This window comes from Haemaphysalis longicornis, unplaced genomic scaffold, assembly GCF_048455015.1.
Source record: "Haemaphysalis longicornis isolate Haplotype H1 unplaced genomic scaffold, Haemaphysalis longicornis Haplotype H1 scaffold_1, whole genome shotgun sequence".
Classification (NCBI taxonomy): domain Eukaryota; kingdom Metazoa; phylum Arthropoda; class Arachnida; order Ixodida; family Ixodidae; genus Haemaphysalis; species Haemaphysalis longicornis.
The window spans coordinates 197137914-197157323 of NW_027526203.1; the positions used below are offsets into that span (position 1 = coordinate 197137914).

General features: G+C 44.7%; 1 protein-coding gene and 1 long non-coding RNA gene across 9 annotated transcripts in view; one reads left to right on the forward strand and one right to left on the reverse strand.

Annotated features, from left to right (window-relative positions):
* The first annotated feature begins 352 nt into the window (after positions 1-352).
* On the forward strand, positions 353-12294 carry LOC144140988 (uncharacterized). The gene is made up of 2 exons (XR_013316411.1): positions 353-1276; positions 12156-12294. It is a non-coding gene; the product is annotated as an uncharacterized LOC144140988 (long non-coding RNA).
* Positions 12295-14069: 1775 nt separating this feature from the next.
* LOC144140994 (ecotropic viral integration site 5 ortholog-like) overlaps positions 14070-19410 on the reverse strand; it is a 295696-nt gene continuing 290355 nt past the window's right edge. For 7 of the 8 annotated variants that reach the window (XM_077672493.1, XM_077672483.1, XM_077672496.1 and 4 more), the window contains one exon: positions 14070-18129. In XM_077672493.1, coding sequence (XP_077528619.1) covers positions 17869-18129 — 261 coding nt within the window. In that variant the 3' untranslated portion in view covers positions 14070-17868. The remainder of the gene's footprint in view (positions 18130-19410) is intronic. The other variant, XR_013316413.1, reaches the window with a different exon arrangement.

A 19410-nucleotide genomic window follows, 5' to 3' on the forward strand; every position in this document is an offset into this window, starting at 1 on the left:
GTGGAAAGGAACCATTTCTAATGCCCATTTTAAACATGAAAGTTTAATGAGCTGTAAAATTGCCTAGTTGCAAGCGGTGATGCAAAAAAGATTCTCTTATTGCATCACCAGGGTTCATAGTATTAAAAAATATAAAGAATACAGTTTCATAGCTAACACTGTTTTATCTATTGTTCCTCCCAAAAATCTCCAAGCATCTTGGGAACTAATTGTCTTATTAAAAATAATGGCATATTTGAAATAAAAGCAGCAAGACTAACAAGTTTCACAGAGTTTACTTAACAATTAGAAGAAACTGTTTTAAGAGCAGTGTCTATTACTATCTACAGTCACTGCAACAACTATGAAGGACTTCTTTAAGCCACGCGGAGCAGTTTTCTAAATACTTTGATAGTGAAGTGATTTAGTCCGACTCCTCGGTGTTTTCAGAATTTTTGGTTACAAGACCTTGGTTACAAGAGACATGTTTTTTGGATCTCTTGAGTGTCTTTTACGAGGTTTTACTGTAGTTGCTCTTAGCTGTGGGCCGTGATGTGCACCCTGTTACGTGTGCGGCTCCCATGCTAACGCTGTCGTCGCACGTCTCGCTTTCTACGTTCCCTCCGAGACATTATTAATGAGTGGCAAGCACTAGAGCTTCTGTGATTTGGGATGCTTGCCAATTGTTTTTGAGCACTGATTGCCAGTCCTGTTTGACACCTCTTGGCTGAGCTATTATGACCTCCCTATGCAAGGTGCATTGTTAGCCGAGTGTTCACACACCACTCCAAATAAGCTCCAATTGGAGTCCTACGCCCTGAAGCAACCACCTCGAGGTGTGCTGTAGTAATGGGATACAGGTTGATATATACCACCACGGGTTCCGTAAAGCGCAGGGAATTCTGGACACAGGTTAGTTTTTTTCCATCCATCATGAAAGGTAGCCATCACAATTGGGAGTTGAAACTCTCACCTTGTGATCAGTGACCCTAGGTGTTAACCAAGGAGCAGACGCTGCTGTTGCTTGAAATACCTAGTTATTGGAACTCGTCAAGAACTGATGGAAAGACGACCCCGTCAATACCCACGCAGACTCAGTTGCACTCGCAGACTCAGTTGCTCACACAAAAACTGCCTAATTTTTTTCCCCTTCGGATGCCTCTTTCGTTACTGCTTGCGGGCAACTCCAGCAATGATTGGCCAAACCTTCCAGCTGGGACCATCAGCCCAACATGGCATGCAACGCTTCAATGGACCCATGCTGGAGCCAGCTGGAGCAGAGCCAACAGGGACACTTGTACGTAGCCTGTGTTATGTTAGGCTTACTTTAGACACCATTTTTTTGTCCGACCTTTTAAGCCAGCAGTCTGTTGATAACAGACTCTGGATAATCAGTAAGTGGTAGCAATTGAGCCAGCTGAGTGAAATCTAGACAGACTGCTCTCTAGCAGTATGGCGATCAACAGTCTGATACTCTTACAAGTGACTCTGGCTAGACAGTAGTGGTGGCTTCCAAAGCAGGAACTGCAGCGTTCACAAGTTCCTCTCGTGAGTTGAACGTTTGGTTCAGTCTCCGTGAGGGTGTATACCACTGGTGCGGTAGTGACAAATTGATTAGGAGCCATTGCAACATTTCCATATCTAAGGGAGGCACCACTTTGGAAGAGCAGGAGTAAGCATTCTGTTGTGTGAATGGGATGATGCTGGAGTGAGCACGTGATCCATGGTCATAGTTGAAACGCAGTGTCTAGAGTTACGTCCGACGGTACCCAAAATTGAAAGTTACGTCCGACGGAACCCAGAATTGAAAACTAGAGTTTACGTCCGACGAAACTTTGAGCCAGTTTCTAGGGTTACGTCCGACGGAACCCAGAATTGAAAGCTAAAGTTACGCCTGACGGAACTTTAGGCCAATGTTTTGGGTTACGTCTGGTGTAACGTAAGCACAAAAAAAAAATTACAGCTAACAGCCCCAGCTACCGTACCGCTTTATATGTGTAATCTATACGCAACATTATTGAAATGGTCGCTTGTACGATAAATGACGTCAAATTCAGAAACACAAATGCTGCTGCTTTGCGGCCAAACCGGTTCAGAATGAGTAAATCATTGGTAACATGTTCGACAGCGCCAGCTCCCCGTCGGTCGAGTGGTCAGGAACGCGATTTCAGTGCCCACACTACTGCAGCGATGTGGGTGCGAATCCCAGCTGGGTTGATGGAGTTTTTTTGTAATTAAAGAATTCAAATTTTTCTGTACTAGTCCACGTACACTTCTTTCCATATCCAACACATGCAAGCAAAGGAGAAGATGGGAATTAACAAAATAGAACCTCCTTAAGTTTTTCATTAGTCAGCCAGATCAATTGACCCCAATTTATCGACATTTATTTCGTTCCGTCGGATGTAACCCTAGAAACTGGCTTAAAGTTCCGTCGGACGTAACACTAGTTTTCAATTTTTGGTTCCGTTGGACGTAACTCTAGACACTGCGTAGTTGAAAAACTGTTCGGGAGATGATTCTGGGTCATCTTCTAGTACCCAATTAAACTTTTCATCTCAGTATGTTGGAAATAAAATGCCTTAATAAGTATTTTTTTTTTAGACATCACCATTAAAAATTTTATTGTTATTTTGCTTTGTATATATACCGTTTGCAACCTTGCGTGTTGCCAAAGTGGTGGCGAACAAATCTTTTGCAGTGATTGAACACCATTTGTTGCAAGTTGCAAAATTGAATTGGGAAAATTTTATCGATGTTGCCACTTGGGACCATACTGTCCCAATCCCTGTTCGAGTGCCCCAATCCCTATCAAAGTACATAGATTACTGTGATGGTGGTACCTAAAATGCCCACCGCTGCATGGAAGCTCACGAGTGCAAGACATTTTGTATGAACCAAGGAACTCTGGATTAGATCAGGCTGTCAAAATTTATGGGCAAATGAGTAAAGGATTATTGGCATCTTGTTAGTTCTTTCCTAGGGAACATCTTATGTAGAAAGAGAAGCCTTTTATCTGGCCAGCATTGCTAGCATCATTAAAGGGACACTGAAGTGAATTTGTCAAGCTCCCGTTTTTGCTTGCACTGCGTAGACTGGCTCAAATTAGCACACTTTTCATCGTTTATCCGGTTGACAAATCGGTAATTATTTTACAAAGCGCGAAATAAGAAAAACTACCATGCGCGGTTTGCGGCGGCCGCACCAACTAAGGCTGTGACGTTGAGAGGAGGGGCGCCGTGATTGGACGATGCCCAAGGTTAGCAATCACACAAGTTTCGGTTTCGGTTTCGGTTCTGTAAAACATAACCAATGGCTTTGTTGGGTGGGCATTCTCAATATCTCAGTAATCATCGTACCGCGCTTCTGCCATGTTGTCGGCTGTAAAATGCACAAGATAAGCCTCCCAGGACGGCTTGTAGTCGTAGCATTCACTAGCCGAGACCTACACAGTGCATGAACGCCCTCCGCGTACCCGCAGACGCCCAAATGTCATGCGCTTTTCCCCCATATTTGGAGCTTGCCTCCATCATGCCTGTATCGTAAAAAGCGTGTTCGCTCCAGGCCAAGGGTCTGTTCATTCTGGCCTGTGACCACTGCCTGCAAGCAGTCGGTGCTTATGGCAACAGCACGCCAACGAGAACTCGCTAGCGCGCCAGTGCCAGCCTGAGCGCGTTTTGTGAACTAGTTCGTGTAGCCATGAACGTTGCGGCCCCAAAAAAGGTGAACTCAATATAGAAAACATCGGCGGAAAACAAAAAAGTTAACTTACAAAAAAAAAAAAAGCACGTACCCGCGGGGATTCGAACTCGTGACTCGCAAAACATTTACGGTGAATTCCTAGCGCCCCAGACTGCTAGGCTTTTTTTTTTTTTTTTTTTTCTTTATTGCCGGTCATTTATAAATAAACACTCACGGTACGGAGAAGGCTACGGAGCGGGACGCGGAAGTCTTGCTAATATAGGGTATATATTGTACAACCGGTTTACACTTTTATTTAGTTTTGGCATTTCAAGCCGCTTAGGTGACTATTTGTTGTACTGCGATCGTGCAGTAAGCGTCGCCCGAGTTTCCACAGTAGCTCACGTCTAGCAATTGCATTTCGTAGACGGAAAAGCGTTCGCAGATGCGTAGTCGTGCTGCTGACCGCTGTGCTTGTTCGCCCAGCGCAAAAAAGTGCTTCCCGCGCCCTAGTTTTACGCTGTACGGTAAAAATATCAGTTGATTTTATTTGCTTAGTACCTATATTGACTTCGCTGACTCTTCTCCCGCCTTCAAGAGGCCTTATATTTTCCTACTGGCGTACCAGTCAGCGAAGCGTCGCATGTGCAGCGCTTGTGTGAAGCGACCTTGACTTGGAGCTAAATACAGCTGTACAAACAAACCAAGTAAAGAAAGGCACATTCTTCCATTCACAAACGTGTCCTGGCTTCGTTTCAACTAAGCGAACGAATTGCGACCAAGCAATTTTTTTTTAACCTCCTTGATTGCGACGACCCGCCGGCGGCCGGCGGACGAAACGCTGGGCCGACTGACTCTGTCGGCCGGGGAGCCGTGCAGTAGCGCAGCCGTGGCGCAGCCAATTGCCAGCTCATCCCCTCCTGACGTCACACGAAAACGCCACAGAAAATGGGCGAGCGTAAAGAGCGGAGGACAGCGTTTTCGAATTAGTTTTTCTACTAAATAAAATCGCGTAAACGCGCCTAGAGTGGTCGAAACATGGCCTGGGGACTCCGGATTGCGCTAGTAATCCCGCAATGTTTACATATCACTTCAGTGTCCCTTTAAAGAGCATCTCCGAGATCTCTTGGTATCATACGGATGTTTTTCAGCCTAAAAACACCATTGTGTGCAATTTACTAGCTGCACCCACTAATAGTTACTACATTTACAGCGTCGAAAAGGTTTATGCTAACCTCATAAAAGTAGAGCCACTATATATACGGGCTCACCAAATTCTTGCTTTGTATGTGTGCACAGATTATTTGGTGGACTGGCTAACAGCCATCCACGGGCTGCGAGCTCAATTATTTCTGCTCAGTAGTACATCTTAACTTTGTTATCAGAGTTTATTTTGCGGTGCTTCATTACCACAGCAGTAGACGGCACGAACATATTTGTCACTCGTTGCACTATTAGGACGGATGAACAGACCACCACATGCACACAAGCTCAATCTGAAGGGCTTTGTTAGCCTTCTGGAGAGCCAAATAGAGGACGTGCAACACATCTCTGTTGTAGCAACGCACTTGACTCACGACACCAAGAACACTTATCCAGAGGATAAATGTTAAGTCGATGCCCCGGCCTGGGCGATTTCATTTTTACTAAGACAGGTAATGCAAGCGATTTGCAGCATTTCCAACATTGTGACCCATCAACCATCATCGTGAAGACTGCAGAACATTCTATCATTGTTTTTATAATACGTGAATGCCACTCATGCTTTACTTGGCTGAGTTGGTGAAAGACTGTCCCCAGAACTGCATAACCACAAAGTGAAGCCAGGAATTTGCTGTCAAAATTTTCATTGACTGCAAATCAGTCATGGGCACGTTACCGAAAAAAAGTAACAGTGTTACAGTTACAGTTACCTAACCCAAAAAAGTAACTCTGTTAAGCCCCAACCACATGGAGCGATTTTGCGAGCGACTTGGGGCGCGACGCGACTAGCGACGAACTACTTTTCGCCGCGCACCAAGTCGCTCATCGAATCGCTCGGTTCTGGGTCGCCAGAAACAGTCGCTCGCCTCCCGGAAGTGGCCTCAGCGACTAGCCAATAGGAGAGCCCCTACGTAAGCACGCAACCTCCGGTTTTGAAAGAGAACGGGGGGAAGATCGGGAAGATCCACGCAGACGACGTTTGTGGTGCAGCGGCAAAGAAAGCTTTGCGTGGCAAAGCTTGAGTACACGCTGAAGCAGAAGCAAGAAGGCTCCCGCTCACACTGGGCGAGACCCGTGTGGGAAAAACGACGTCAAGAAAGCGAATTCTTCACGGCGTTCATGTTGTAGCCGAGAAACGAGGCGCAGAAGGAAAAGCGTGCGCTATCGCTAACCCAAACCAGTTTTAGAGATGCAATGAAGTGCAAAAAGCAAGGTAGAAAGGCGTAATACTTTTTAGTCATGCTTTTTATGACAAATGAACAAAAAATAATGTTTGCAAACATCCAGCGTACCAAGCGCGTTACTATGCGCAGTGCGGAAACATTGAAATCGCCATCCTCAGTCGCATGCTCAGTCGCTCGAGCTGTCGCTGTCATGTGGTTGCCTCGGCGAGCGACTTCGGTTCGGCGACTGCGGATCCTAGTCGCGTCGCTTGTCGCGTCGCTGGAAAAATCGCTCCATGTGGTTAGCGCTTACGAATTTTCGAAAAGTAACTAGTTACAGTTACAGTTACTGCAAAAAAGTAACGTCGTTACTTTTGCGTTACTGAAAAGATTTGGCTTTTTTAATAGAAACGTACGAAGGCATTAAGGTAGTAAAAATTACACGTAGTAAAGCCTACACGAGGGGAACCTAAAATGATGCCCTCTCATGCCCAAACCAACAATCGTTGTGTACGCCTCATTTTTTTTATTACAGAAGTTTTGCTATCCATCACAAAGAACTTTATTTTTTTGTTGCTGCACACTCGCTGTAAGAAATTTATTTGCAATCATCATTGTAGCACAGAATTAGTTTTTCAAAATTGGAATCAGAGAGGCCGAACTTACAGTATACCGAGCTGGATGACAACACAGCCGAAACAATTTTTCAATGTCAACTTAATTTATTTTCGCCTGCAATGCCGTCGCTTGTCCGCCCCGCGTAGTGAGAGAGTATGGGAAAAAGGGGGCGAAGGTGGCGGATCGACGGAAGGCCCTGGAGGAATGGGGAAACGGACGTGGGAGTGCATCGGTTGTCGAGGTGTTTTTGAAAGATACTCTAAAAATGCGCTTTGTTAACTTTTTATTTCGTGCTTGTGATCGGAGACGGAGAGCAATTTGAGGCATTGCCGAAGCGACGTTTGTCTGCGGGCCCTCGGAGTTGTTCTCCCGCCCCAACCCCCAGCCACCCCCCTCCCCGGAATGAGACAAGATATTTCCAAAGGGAATAGAAACTGAAATAAACGCTTTACTGTCCCCTCCCTCCTCCTTCTCCCCCCTGTCCTCACAAAGGCGCATTTCGCCGTCTAGACCGGGAAACACTGCTCTCACAATCCCAGCCTTCCACAGCAACCACGTCGCTGATCCCAGGAACCCCTCCCTTCGTTTGCTTTAAGGCGTAGGCCGAACGAAGCTCGCCCAAGTATTCCTTGCACCCAACATTCAGAATCAGATGTAGCTACTGTTTCCGTTTCGGCCACAGCCCTCGAAACGAAGTCGAGAGGCTTTCCAAGAATATTTCTTCGTGCAGTGGCAGTGTGGTCAGACGTCTGCCGGCCAAGATGCTGGCTGGTGTGAGGGCACTCGGGGGCCACCATCGTTGGGGTCGTATGTGTGGAGGGGCGTGAAATTTATTACTTCCTCGACCTCGTTCGAGTACTGTTGACAGCTCGATGAAGTAGACCAGGGGTCCCAAACGCGTGGTCCCAAATACGGCCAGGCGTCTCTAAAGAGCACAATGGTCGCAAGCAACGGCGACTTTTGAATCGAACGCTCTACAGTGCGCACAGGGCTGGACGAGCGCGAGGCCGCCGAGAGACTCCCCGCGGCGTTTTATGACCCCACGAACGGGGCTGCACGTCGCTAATGAGAAAGCGACGCCCTGCCCGGAGTTTTTCAGGCTTCGGCGAAAGTGCAAAGGTTTCAGTGCGTTGTGCGGCGTTTGTGGGTGTTTGTTTTTCTTTTCGACTTTGTGTCAAACACTTTTACTGCGCGCCAGATGTGGCGCAAATGGTGCAGCCGCGCGTCGGCCTATAGTCTCTGGCGCGTCAACATGCATCCACGTGCGCTTAGACGCGTGTCGCAGCGTTACTTATTGCCTGGGTGAGAGCGATATCGCGCTGCTGAGGAAAATACTGCATCTTAGACTTAGAAACGTCGAGCCCTTAGTAGACCGCGTAAGACACCATGCACACGTGCACGCCTAAAAATTTCTAGTCCAGATGTTTTTCACCTATGCGAAGGGAGCGAGCTGGCATAGATGAACTGGACGAGGGTTCTGCGGAAGAAAGGTAGAAAAAGTGAAACGCGCAAACAGAATATCGGCCGTTAATGAGTGTTGCTGTTGGATAATTTTTTTTATAGAAATAAAGTAACTGTAACGATATTTCTCGTTACAGTTACTCCACAAAAAAGTAACAGTGTTACAGTTACAAGTTCCTCTAACTTAAAAGTAACTAGTTACAGTTACAAGTTACTGAAAAAAGTAACTAGTTACCGGTAACGCGTTACTAGTAACTAGTTACTGCCCAAGACTGCTGCAAATGGGCTTTCACATCACTATTGAGTCAGAAGAATGTCTTCCCAGCAACGCATTTGTAGCGTGGAAATTTGGGCTTGTTGGTTCATAACATACAAATAAATAGCGCAGAAGACGAGAGACACAGACAAGTAGACACACACGGCGCTAACTTCCAACACCTTTATTAAAAACGATAACACACATATATAGGCAAGAATCCCGTGACGTCACACACATGCGTACATCAGCGCGAACGCAAGCTTGTAGGCAATCTATTTTTCTGATAATTTGATAGAAGTCGAACTTACACAAGAGCTTCCTAACCTGGTTATCTTTTCCGCCTCAATAATTTCACGTGTACACTTGTCCTTACTCTTGCCAATAATAACACATTTATCAAGGAATGGTTTGCAATCTGTACATGCGTTACAGTGCATAACTAGTAGTCCATCTTGTTCATTTTTCTTTTTTACATTGCGATTGTGCTCACGAAGGCGATCATTTAGACAACGACCGGTTTGACCAACATACTGTTTACCACAAAAGAGGGGAATCTGGTAGACAACACTATCTATACATTCAACGAACGAAGTTTGGTGTTTCTTTTTACAATTATGAGAAATCTGCCTGTCACCCTTATTTATCTTACAAAGCCTATTCAACTTCTCGGGGGCTGAAAATACAACTGGCACTTCAAAACGTTTCGCAATCCTTTTCAAATTGTGGGATACAGTATGTAGGTACGGCATAACTACCATTTTTTTCTTATTTCGACCAGGATCAGCGACACAGGGATGGTCTACAGATTTTAGGTTCCTTAACAAGGCTTCAGCAACAGAAACTTGAAGATGGCCGGGATATCCTGCGAGCGAAAGCCTGTTGCACTGTTGAAGAAGACTATCCGACATCAAGTGCGGACAGGACTTACGAAGGGCATTAAGAAAGCAAAGGTTGGCAATGGCTCTTTTGACTAATTTAGAGTGGGCGGAACTGAAGGGAAGAAGCGGTTTATCACTGCGTGGTTCATAAACCCAACAAGTATGCATAGGGTGAAAGGTGAGGCTTATATCCAGAAATCTAAGCTTAATGTTAGTAGGCATTTCATGCGTTAGAATGAGCGGGTTGAACCGTTGTCTGAGCACACTGAGTATGCTAAAAGTCTGGGATTCGAAGGAAGCCTGGTCACAATCAATAAAAAACAAAAAGTCATCAACGTATCTGAATGCTCTCACAACCCCCATTTTAACTAGGGTATCCTTAACGGACGTATCCAGTTTGGCTAAAAAAATGTCACTTAGGATTGGCGCAATACACGAACCGATACAAATACCCTCTTTTTGAAGAAAGGGTTTATCGTCGTACAAGACAAAAGTAGACCTCAGATAAAAGGATAAAAGTTCTAAAAAACTATCAACAGCCATACCACAGAATTTTGAAAGGCCACGCAACCAAACAAGTCAATGCAATCTCCTACAGATTTTAGTAAAATGTCATGTGGCAAAGAATAATAAAGATCTTTTATATCTACAGAGAAAGCCAAAAGGTTATCACTGTTGCCAGATTGTACAAACTCGAGCATCTCGTTAGAGTTTTTAACCAAGTATGGGTCCTCAAATTTAAGAAGATTAAGCTTACTCTGCAGAAACTGAGAAAGCTGTCGTTGCCAGGTGCCACGTTCAGACACAATAGGTCTAAAAGGTTTATCTGGTTTATGTGTTTTCGCATTGAAAAAACCTGAAGAAAGTCTTTTTTAGCACCAGAAATGTCCTTCGAAAGATTGCTGAGATTACTCTGTTTACATAACTTCATCGCATGCCTCTTAACTTTTGCTATGTTTACATCATCATGGCATGCAAACACGGAAGACACCGCTTGATCTGATTTACATTTATAGAGCTTGGATGATAAAATAGCAAAACCACCTTCTTTATCCGCAGGAAGCACGGTGAGGTCACGCTCTTCAAGGAAGGTCCGGACACGCTTGATCGGTAGACTGGATGGGGCGACAGCTTTCTCAGTTTCTGCAGAGTAAGCTTAGTCTTCTTAAATTTGAGGACCCATACTTGGTTAAAAACTCTAACGAGATGCTCGAGTTTGTACAATCTGGCAACAGTGATAACCTTTTGGCTTTCTCTGTAGATATAAAAGATCTTTATTATTCTTTGCCACATGACATTTTACTAAAATCTGTAGAAGGTTGCATTGACTTGTTTGGTTGCGTGGCCTTTCAAAATTCTGTGGGTATGGCTGTTGATAGTTTTTTAAAACTTTTATCCTTTTATCTGAGGTCTACTTTTGTCTTGTACGACAATAAACCCTTTCTTCAAAAAGAGGGTATTTGTATCGGTTCGTGTATTGCGCCAATCCCAAGTGACATTTTTTTAGCCAAACTGGATACGTTCGTTAAGGATACCCTAGTTAAAATGGGGGTTGTGAGAGCATTCAGATACGTTGATGACTTTTTGTTTTTTATTGATTGTGACCAGGCTTCTTTTGAATCCCAGACTTTTAGCATACTCAGTGCGCTCAGACAACGGTTCAACCCGCTCATTCTAACGCATGAAATGCCTACTAACAATAAGGTTAGATTTCTGGATATAAGCCTCACCTTTCACCCTATGCATACTTGTTGGGTTTATGAACCACGCAGTGATAAACCGCTTCTTCCCTTCAGTTCCGCCCACTCTAAATTAGTCAAAAGAGCCATTGCCAACCTTTGCTTTCTTAATGCCCTTCGTAAGTCCTGTCCGCACTTGATGTCGGATAGTCTTCTTCAACAGTGCAACAGGCTTTCGCTCGCAGGATATCCCGGCCATCTTCAAGTTTCTGTTGCTGAAGCCTTGTTAAGGAACCTAAAATCTGTAGACCATCCCTGTGTCGCTGATCCTGGTCGAAATAAGAAAAAAAATGGTAGTTATGCCATACCTACATACTGTATCCCACAATTTGAAAAGGATTGCGAAACGTTTTGAAGTGCCAGTTGTATTTTCAGCCCCCGAGAAGTTGAATAGGCTTTGTAAGATAAATAAGGGTGACAGGCAGATTTCTCATAATTGTAAAAAGAAACACCAAACTTCGTTCGTTGAATGTATAGATAGTGTTGTCTACCAGATTCCCCTCTTTTGTGGTAAACAGTATGTTGGTCAAACCGGTCGTTGTCTAAATGATCGCCTTCGTGAGCACAATCGCAATGTAAAAAAGAAAAATGAACAAGATGGACTACTAGTTATGCACTGTAACGCATGTACAGATTGCAAACCATTCCTTGATAAATGTGTTATTATTGGCAAGAGTAAGGACAAGTGTACACGTGAAATTATTGAGGCGGAAAAGATAACCAGGTTAGGAAGCTCTTGTGTAAGTTCGACTTCTATCAAATTATCAGAAAAATAGATTGCCTACAAGCTTGCGTTCGCGCTGATGTACGCATGTGTGTGACGTCACGGGATTCTTGCCTATATATGTGTGTTATCGTTTTCAATAAAGGTGTTGGAAGTTAGCGCCGTGTGTGTCTACTTGTCTGTGTCTCTCGTCTTCTGCGCTGTTTATTTGTAAACGCATTTGTGTTTATTGGAGATGACTTTAAGGTGCTCGGTGAGGAGGTGAGGAATTACTGCACGATTTTTGATATGTTTCTCCTAGAATTATTGCAGAGGTTTCAAGAAATAATAAAAAAAATAAATGAAAACTGTTGCAGCCATGAACTAGATAAGCACAACTTTTGAAGCACTACTACATGGAAGCAGCACAGGAGTGAGTCGTATCACTATAACTGTCTTCTACACTTGCAGGCTGATCCACCTCTGTCCACAGCACTGGCCACCCTGGAGGCCTCTCTGCAGCCTTGAAGACTTCTGTTCATGACTTGTTGGCATTCAACCACGATATCGAAATTTATTGCAACAGATAATAAACGTTTTATAAAATGGACCACTGAAGTGCGACAGTTCTGGGTGCCTGGGAAGTGGCCAGAGTGCTTAAACACTGTCTGTGGCATGTGTCGCCCAGAGTCCCAGGCTCCAGGCAACGTGGAAGTGGGGACATCTTATTGTCTTGGTGCGACCACACGCACATGCTGTTTTTTCTCGTACTTTTATAGTTATGCAACTCCATTTTCATATAATGTGTGTATTTTATGAGAACAAATTAAAGGTGGTGTGGGTGACATGCGGTCTCTGGTGGCCGCAGTTTTTTCCACCTTCGAGCTTTGCACACGCCAAGGTGGAAGAGTTGTCTGAAATTTCTTTGCTTTTAAAAGCAAAAGTTTGAAAGCATAAATTACACCAAATTTTGTGTTAAGCCATAAGCAAAAAATTAAGAAAATCGTGAATTCGGACCAGACTGCAGACTATGGCCAATTTTTACGTGAAAATGTCAGCCAGTTTGCTTAGAACTGTCATTCTGACAGCACTTAAACCTTGCCGAGCGCAAATCCTCCAAGTTGAACAAAACTTCAGCTGCCAAAAACGTGCGCCACCTTTACAACCTCGTTCTTGCGAAGTACACTTGTTACAGAAAAGCCTTTACAATCTTGATCTTGCAAAGTACACACATTACAGAAAAGCCTACTTCACTTGTGGGCTATTACCTAGCTTACGTGTGCCTCATTTATTAAGGAAAAAAAATTTGAGGAAAAACAAATGTGCGTATACACGGATGTTTGAGCTCTCATGGAATCGGCGACATATGTGAAATAGGAAAATAGCTATAGGGAAGTGAAATCAAAGGAGCTGCCAAATTGCTTATTAGTTAAGGCAAAAGTGGCCTGCCGCAAAAAGGTTAGCACTGTGCTCGACCCGCCCGGGATCGGGGCCGACCCCCACGGCCTAATTCACTCTGCCGGACACGCAATAAAGTTTCTCTCTCTCTCTCTTCACAAATATTCGTTCAGCCATACCCTGCACCTAGTGACTTGGAGCTGACGAGCTCTTCCAACTTTAAAAATGATGGAAGGGGGAGGAAAATTTTACTGGGAAGGAAGACCCCAGGCTCAATTTGAAGGAGAGGTTGAGGGGGTGGGAGGAAGGTGCTGCGCTGGCATGAAGTGCAGAGATCACGGCAGGCGTCCCCGAGGAGCTAGGCGGGCCGAGTAAAAAGAGATAGGCAACATGGTCTAATCTGTTTCTTCCTGGCAGTAACACAAACATTAACCAAGGCTAAAAGGGAACAATATCCACAAGCATTACGAAAATAGAATAAGAGGATAATGAGCATAACTTTGAATATTGCAGTGGTGCTTTATTTCACTTTTTTTTTTTAATTTCCAACAGAGGTCAGACTGAACAGGCATGGGGGCAAACCCTGGTGATAACACAGTAGGAAGCCAAGCTCAAATGACGCAACACACTTTTTTGGTCACCAGCACAATATTAGTTTCCTCTACTCGCTAGCTACAATTGAAGGGAATGCGACACCAACTTGTATAAAAAAACACCTAAGTGCATCTGACGCTCTAATACTATAGGAGCAATCAATACAGCATAATTGGGCACTGCGCAACCATACAAAGCTAGAGCCCCAAACAGCGTGTGCCAGCTTGACCAAAAATTATATTAGCGTCACATTTACCTGGCACGCGAGACATCATACAATACACTCTCCACCATTATCTTCACTTTGGGACATAAAATCACAAAACGAGCAGAACCTTGTGCTAACACCTCTTCCCTCAATAACCGCCGAAACATAAAATAAATAATATATATATATATATATATCATTTTATTTACAAAAATATACAAACAAAAGTTGATACAGACCGACACATGCAAGCCTTGTAAACCTGTACCCAAAAACCCCAAACTTAATACAAAAGTTCCAACAATGAACATCTTTCAGCGAACAGCCATTGAAGGATGCATCTCTGTCTTGTCTTTAAATACAAGAATATCTTCACTGGTATAGTGCAAGCATCAAAGCCTACCGTCAGTTTTATATAGTCACAGTTAATATGCTTTTTGCAGAGATAGTACATTTATTTTATACAAAAAGTGTTAAGTAGTCAATCTTAATACAAAAATCATGCATCAGGGCAATACAAAGCCACAATGTTATGTACAAAAAATATTGCATATTTTGAAAACACAAGATTCGATTTAACAATAAGACAGGTCATAGAGGTCACAAAAATAAGAGCGCAATTCCCGATAAACAAAGACATTTTCACGATTTACACTTATCTTACAGCATGTACAAAAAAAAAATTAAGTATGCATTTCTTGGTATCATCACCGAGGCTGTTTTGGGGAAACAAGCCACAGGGAGTATCTTGCTTGGACAAACCGCGTGATTTAGTGAATTGATGGAAGCTCCTAAAATAGGATGTACATTTCCTGCACTGTGAATTACCTGACAGCATAACAGTAGATGCACTTCGTCACCATGAGATTTTCAACATTGTTCAAACCTGTCTCAGGGCAAACCTGCACTTATTTGCCATCCTTAGTGGTTGAACTTTGATTGTGATCGCGCTCAATCTGTAACAGCAAAGCTCGCACCTCCCACACCACATGGTGCAGAGAGTCAAAAAGCCGATGGTGTGACGTCCCAAAATGCAACACCAACTGTCCAGCCCACAACGGTACAGATCCTTGGAGCACTACCGAAAAACGCCACACCGGTTGGTCTGCTTACTGTCCATTGCTTAGGAAACACACTCATGTAACTCACTGGCTGGTCAAACAAAACCTGCACTCTGGACTACCACTACTGCAAGCCAATCCAAGCTGATGCTCACCAATAAAAAATCTGGAGGTATTGGGTGGTTGTAGCATTAGCATTTCTGCCTAAAAAAAGTTCTGCCCAAAAGGAACAGCAGTGGCCAGCCACAATTTGTATCGGCATCACTCATACAGAAGACGGCCTCGACGCAACAACAGGTGCAACGCTGCACCTCCTTCGGGAACAACACTACAAGGGAGCTGAACTTTTAGACGTAGCGCACTGATGCCTCCTAGGCCCAAAAAGAAACAGTATTGAGGGGACAACCGCCAGAAGGCAGGAGGGAATGTTGGCTCGACTGTGGAGGTTTAGAAAAAAATGATCGTGCAAACGCCACTTCTACGAAAGTGCGAAAAAGCATGCTTTCTGCAAAAACTTCAGATCTTAAATCCAGCTTAGCCTCCTGGCTGGCCATGTTGCTACTGCCCTAGGGGGCTAAGCAGCCATCTACAATGCTTAACTAGTGTTTCTACATGCATAAAAAAAGAAATATTTGGAAACCCCTCGGCACCCGGTACTTCACTAATAGCGTGCAACTACACACCGACACAGCATCCCACGGTTCACAGATTCTCCACTAAGTGACACTTCACAAAGCATGCTAGTATTGACACAGCTTCACACCAAGACGGGCAGGAGTAGATGTGGAGGGAGGTGGCAGAAGTCCCTCTGTGCTCTGCTGCACCAGGGTCCCTGGTTGGACACAATGTACACGACCTGCCCTCACTGTGTAAAAAGGGGTGTTTTTACGCGCTTATACGACCTGTGTTTCCCCAATAACAAAACAGCATACGAGAAGCAGGGAATGCACACCCAATGCAGTCGAGATAAAACGGTGCAAGTGAAGAAGTTGCAAGTCCACTGCGTTCTGAAGTTTTCCACTAGAGCCTGTGCTGAATGAGCTTGGACAGATGGTTTGTGCTTCCAGCTCAGGTACGGCCGTACGTGCGAGTTGTGAATAGGACTGGTACCACTAAAACACAAGCTTGTGAAGCCACAATGGCACACTACGATACGCTACTGCCAGAAATGTTAGGGATAAGCTCCAGCATACTAGCGACATTATCAGGGTGCAGTGGCAGCTGCCTAGAAGCGACACAAGCTTTGCTTACAAAAGTGGCTCCTTGAATCTCGGCACGATGCACACAGTGGAAACAGATTCATGAAAAGCTTTTGAGTGTGCTTGCACCATTCCCAGGCTTTAGACTGCTTGATTTCCGATACTGATGCCGTTTTGTACATGACCACGGCAATGACAACACCAAACCCACTGGCTGTTTAATACAGGCCAATGTACAATTGAAGCCAAATGATCAGCTCTGGTGCCTCTAAAAACCCACATTTTTTCTGACTCGTATGCACAGTGTATGATTATTATGCTATAAACATGGCTTTCTTATTAAGCCTGATGCTGACCATGCTGCTAGGAGCTCTATTTAGGGGCAAAAATTTCTTGCATCAAACAAAATACAAGCACGCTGCATGCTAGACTGACACTAATGACCTCCTCCTCGTGTTGTCAAACAAGTTTCTCTACCAGAGAATCTACAGCCTCGTTCAGATGCCTTCTTGTGGCAAGCATGCCCTGTAGGAAAACTAAAGACAATCAGTATAAAAGTGGTTATTAATGTGGTGGAATTAAATACAATCTAGAGGAACTGTTCTTCATTCATAACCCAAGCTGTGTGTTATTGGTACTAGGTTAAGCGGCCAGTGCACAGCACGGTATCAACAATGAGGATTACAACAAACCACGATTGCACTACCAGTAAAGCAAGACGCTCAATTTAAGCAATCCCAGAATGAAGTTGCACCTTTCAGGCAGTTTAGCAAGAATGCACAATAATACTGACGGAGAAAACCAGCATTATGCCTCTTTTATGCTAACTGTATCCATCAGTTAATTCTGCATTTTTGAAGTTGTTCCAGAAATCAACCTCATTACATAACGTAACAATAAGCCAAGGTCAGAATGAGTTTCCTGTGTCAGCTGTTAGCAGATTTAGTGAAACAAAAGAAGAAAGGGGGGAGGGCTGTTAGCTTGACAAGTTTGAAACAAAGAGCGAACCAAATTTACAGCTATGTTTGCTTACACTCAGACGACCTGATGAAAGCATGATATGCAATGAACATTGAGTATAACAGCAGTCGTTCGATACTAGGTGTTCCCACCTGTCGGACTTTGCGCACCAACTAACCAAACACCAGAAGCCCGAGCTCGGTTGTCGCAAGCACCAAAGTGCATAAGCACTTCCCATTATGCACAGACAGGAGAGTGGCAGTTGTGCACGGAACATTTTCGGGGCAATTCCCTCGGCTGCCAAAAATAAACCGGGACGAGCGTTGACAGGCGTGCCATTAAACTCGTTGCATGAAACCTGCCATTCCACTACTGGCCACGTGCAAAACAAAACTCCATCACTTCTCTCGGCTGCCTTTTTCCTTTTCGTTGAGCAGCATCGAAAGAAAAAAAAAAGGGAGACCCAACACAAACGAAGCCGCGCTCTTCTTGCTGCTGCGATTAACGCTGACCCAAACAGCAGGGCCTCTGAGTAGTGCACAAACATTCCCCTGCCTGACAAAGATGGACGGCAGCCATCTGGAACAAGTGACCGCACTTGCCTCCCTTCCATTGCGTTATATTCACCAGCACTGAGATGAGAGCACGACCAATCACAACACAAAAAAGAGTCGAATGCAAGCGCAGAGCGCCGTCAGCAGCAGCAGCCGCCGGCCCGTATCACTCTCGTCCTCCGCCCCCCGCATAGTATCACAAGTGCGCCCCTAGAGCTCCCCGTTGGTGGCCAGCTTGGGCTGCTTGGCCGGATGCTGGCTCACAGAGAGCTCAAGGCCCAGCTGGAGCAGCTGCTCGGTGACACTGTCCTCCACCAAGCTGGTGCTGCGGCTCAGCCCACCCACCAGGGTGAGCGGGGGCGAGCTGCTCAGCGGGCCCGAGGGGGCCGCCTTCTGCGTGTCTGGCTGGCGCAGACGTGCCACTGCCAGCGCCGAGCTCAGTCGCTTGTTCATTATCTGCAGCTGCATCACCTGCGGCCAAGCGGGGGCAGGGGCACCAGTGGAGACACTCGCACACGCTGCACAGCTTTTCCACATCACGTTCACCGAAAGCGTCACACAGCTCCGCACCATACCACACAACAGCTGGTTGAACCACAATGCAAGCGATTGAGACATGGATGAAAAAAAGAGGGCGAACAAAGCACTTTGTTCGTCTTTTCTTCTGTACATGTCTCAATCGCTTGCATTGTGGTTCAACATGCATCCCCAACTCGCCCAAATGTTCACATTGTGATCAGCTGGTTTCAGAACTACTGCCAACACTGCTGCCAACATTGCTAAGGGCCCCCCGGCCAACAGTGCTAAGGGCCCCCGGGAAACAAGACCACTCCTCATTAACTCAGAAAGCTACCAAGCGGGAAAGCACAGCCAAGTCTCAAGCCTCAAGATAGACTGAGATAAATCACTAAACGAAAGTGCATGTTGTGCTAGGGCATTCGAAACTAAGCTCGAGCAAGGTGTCTGCACGAGGTAGCTTTTTTTAATTAAAGCTGCAAATTTTAAAGCTGCAATAAAGCTGCTGGGCAAATCGCGATTTTCGGTTTCGACGCAACTCAAAAGTGCAGCTCATATGGTTTTTCAACGCAAATCAAATGGTTTTGTTCTGGTTAGATTAGAATTAAGGTAGGAATTTTGCAACTGACAATATAAGAACTGAAATTCACAACTCCTCAAGTATGACTCAGCAACTAGCTTGTCCAAAAAGACAGAAAAGGGTTTTGTAAAAAATTTTCTATGGAGTAAAACAAACACAGAGAAGCTATCCTACTTTTAGCTTTGCTGGCTATGCATATTATATCATCTTGTTCAATGGCCTCCACTACAAGTATTACAGTATTGGTGAAATCAGGTTCTGTCTACTGAGGCAAACTATGTTTATCACAATTCCTTTCAGCAAAAACAAAACATAACTGGCACTTCCATGAACATTCACAAAATTAGCCCGACTTACAAACCTCGCAGCATGCCCTGAAATCAACAATACCCACATGCAGTGGCGGTATTTCTTCCGCTCAGCAACCCTCTCCTCAAGGGTTAACAGCGCATAACCTTTACCTAACATTATTTTAATTAACTGCAAACCTTTTTAACAATACATTAAACGACGCATGTCCCATTCACCCATTAATTTTAGTGATGGGTTCTGGTAAAGTCACTTCAAGCCTAATGCAAATGTGTAAATGACACTAGGTGAAGCAAGTGTGCGAAAATAAATGTACACAATTGGCAAACAAGCGTCGCCAGTGCCAC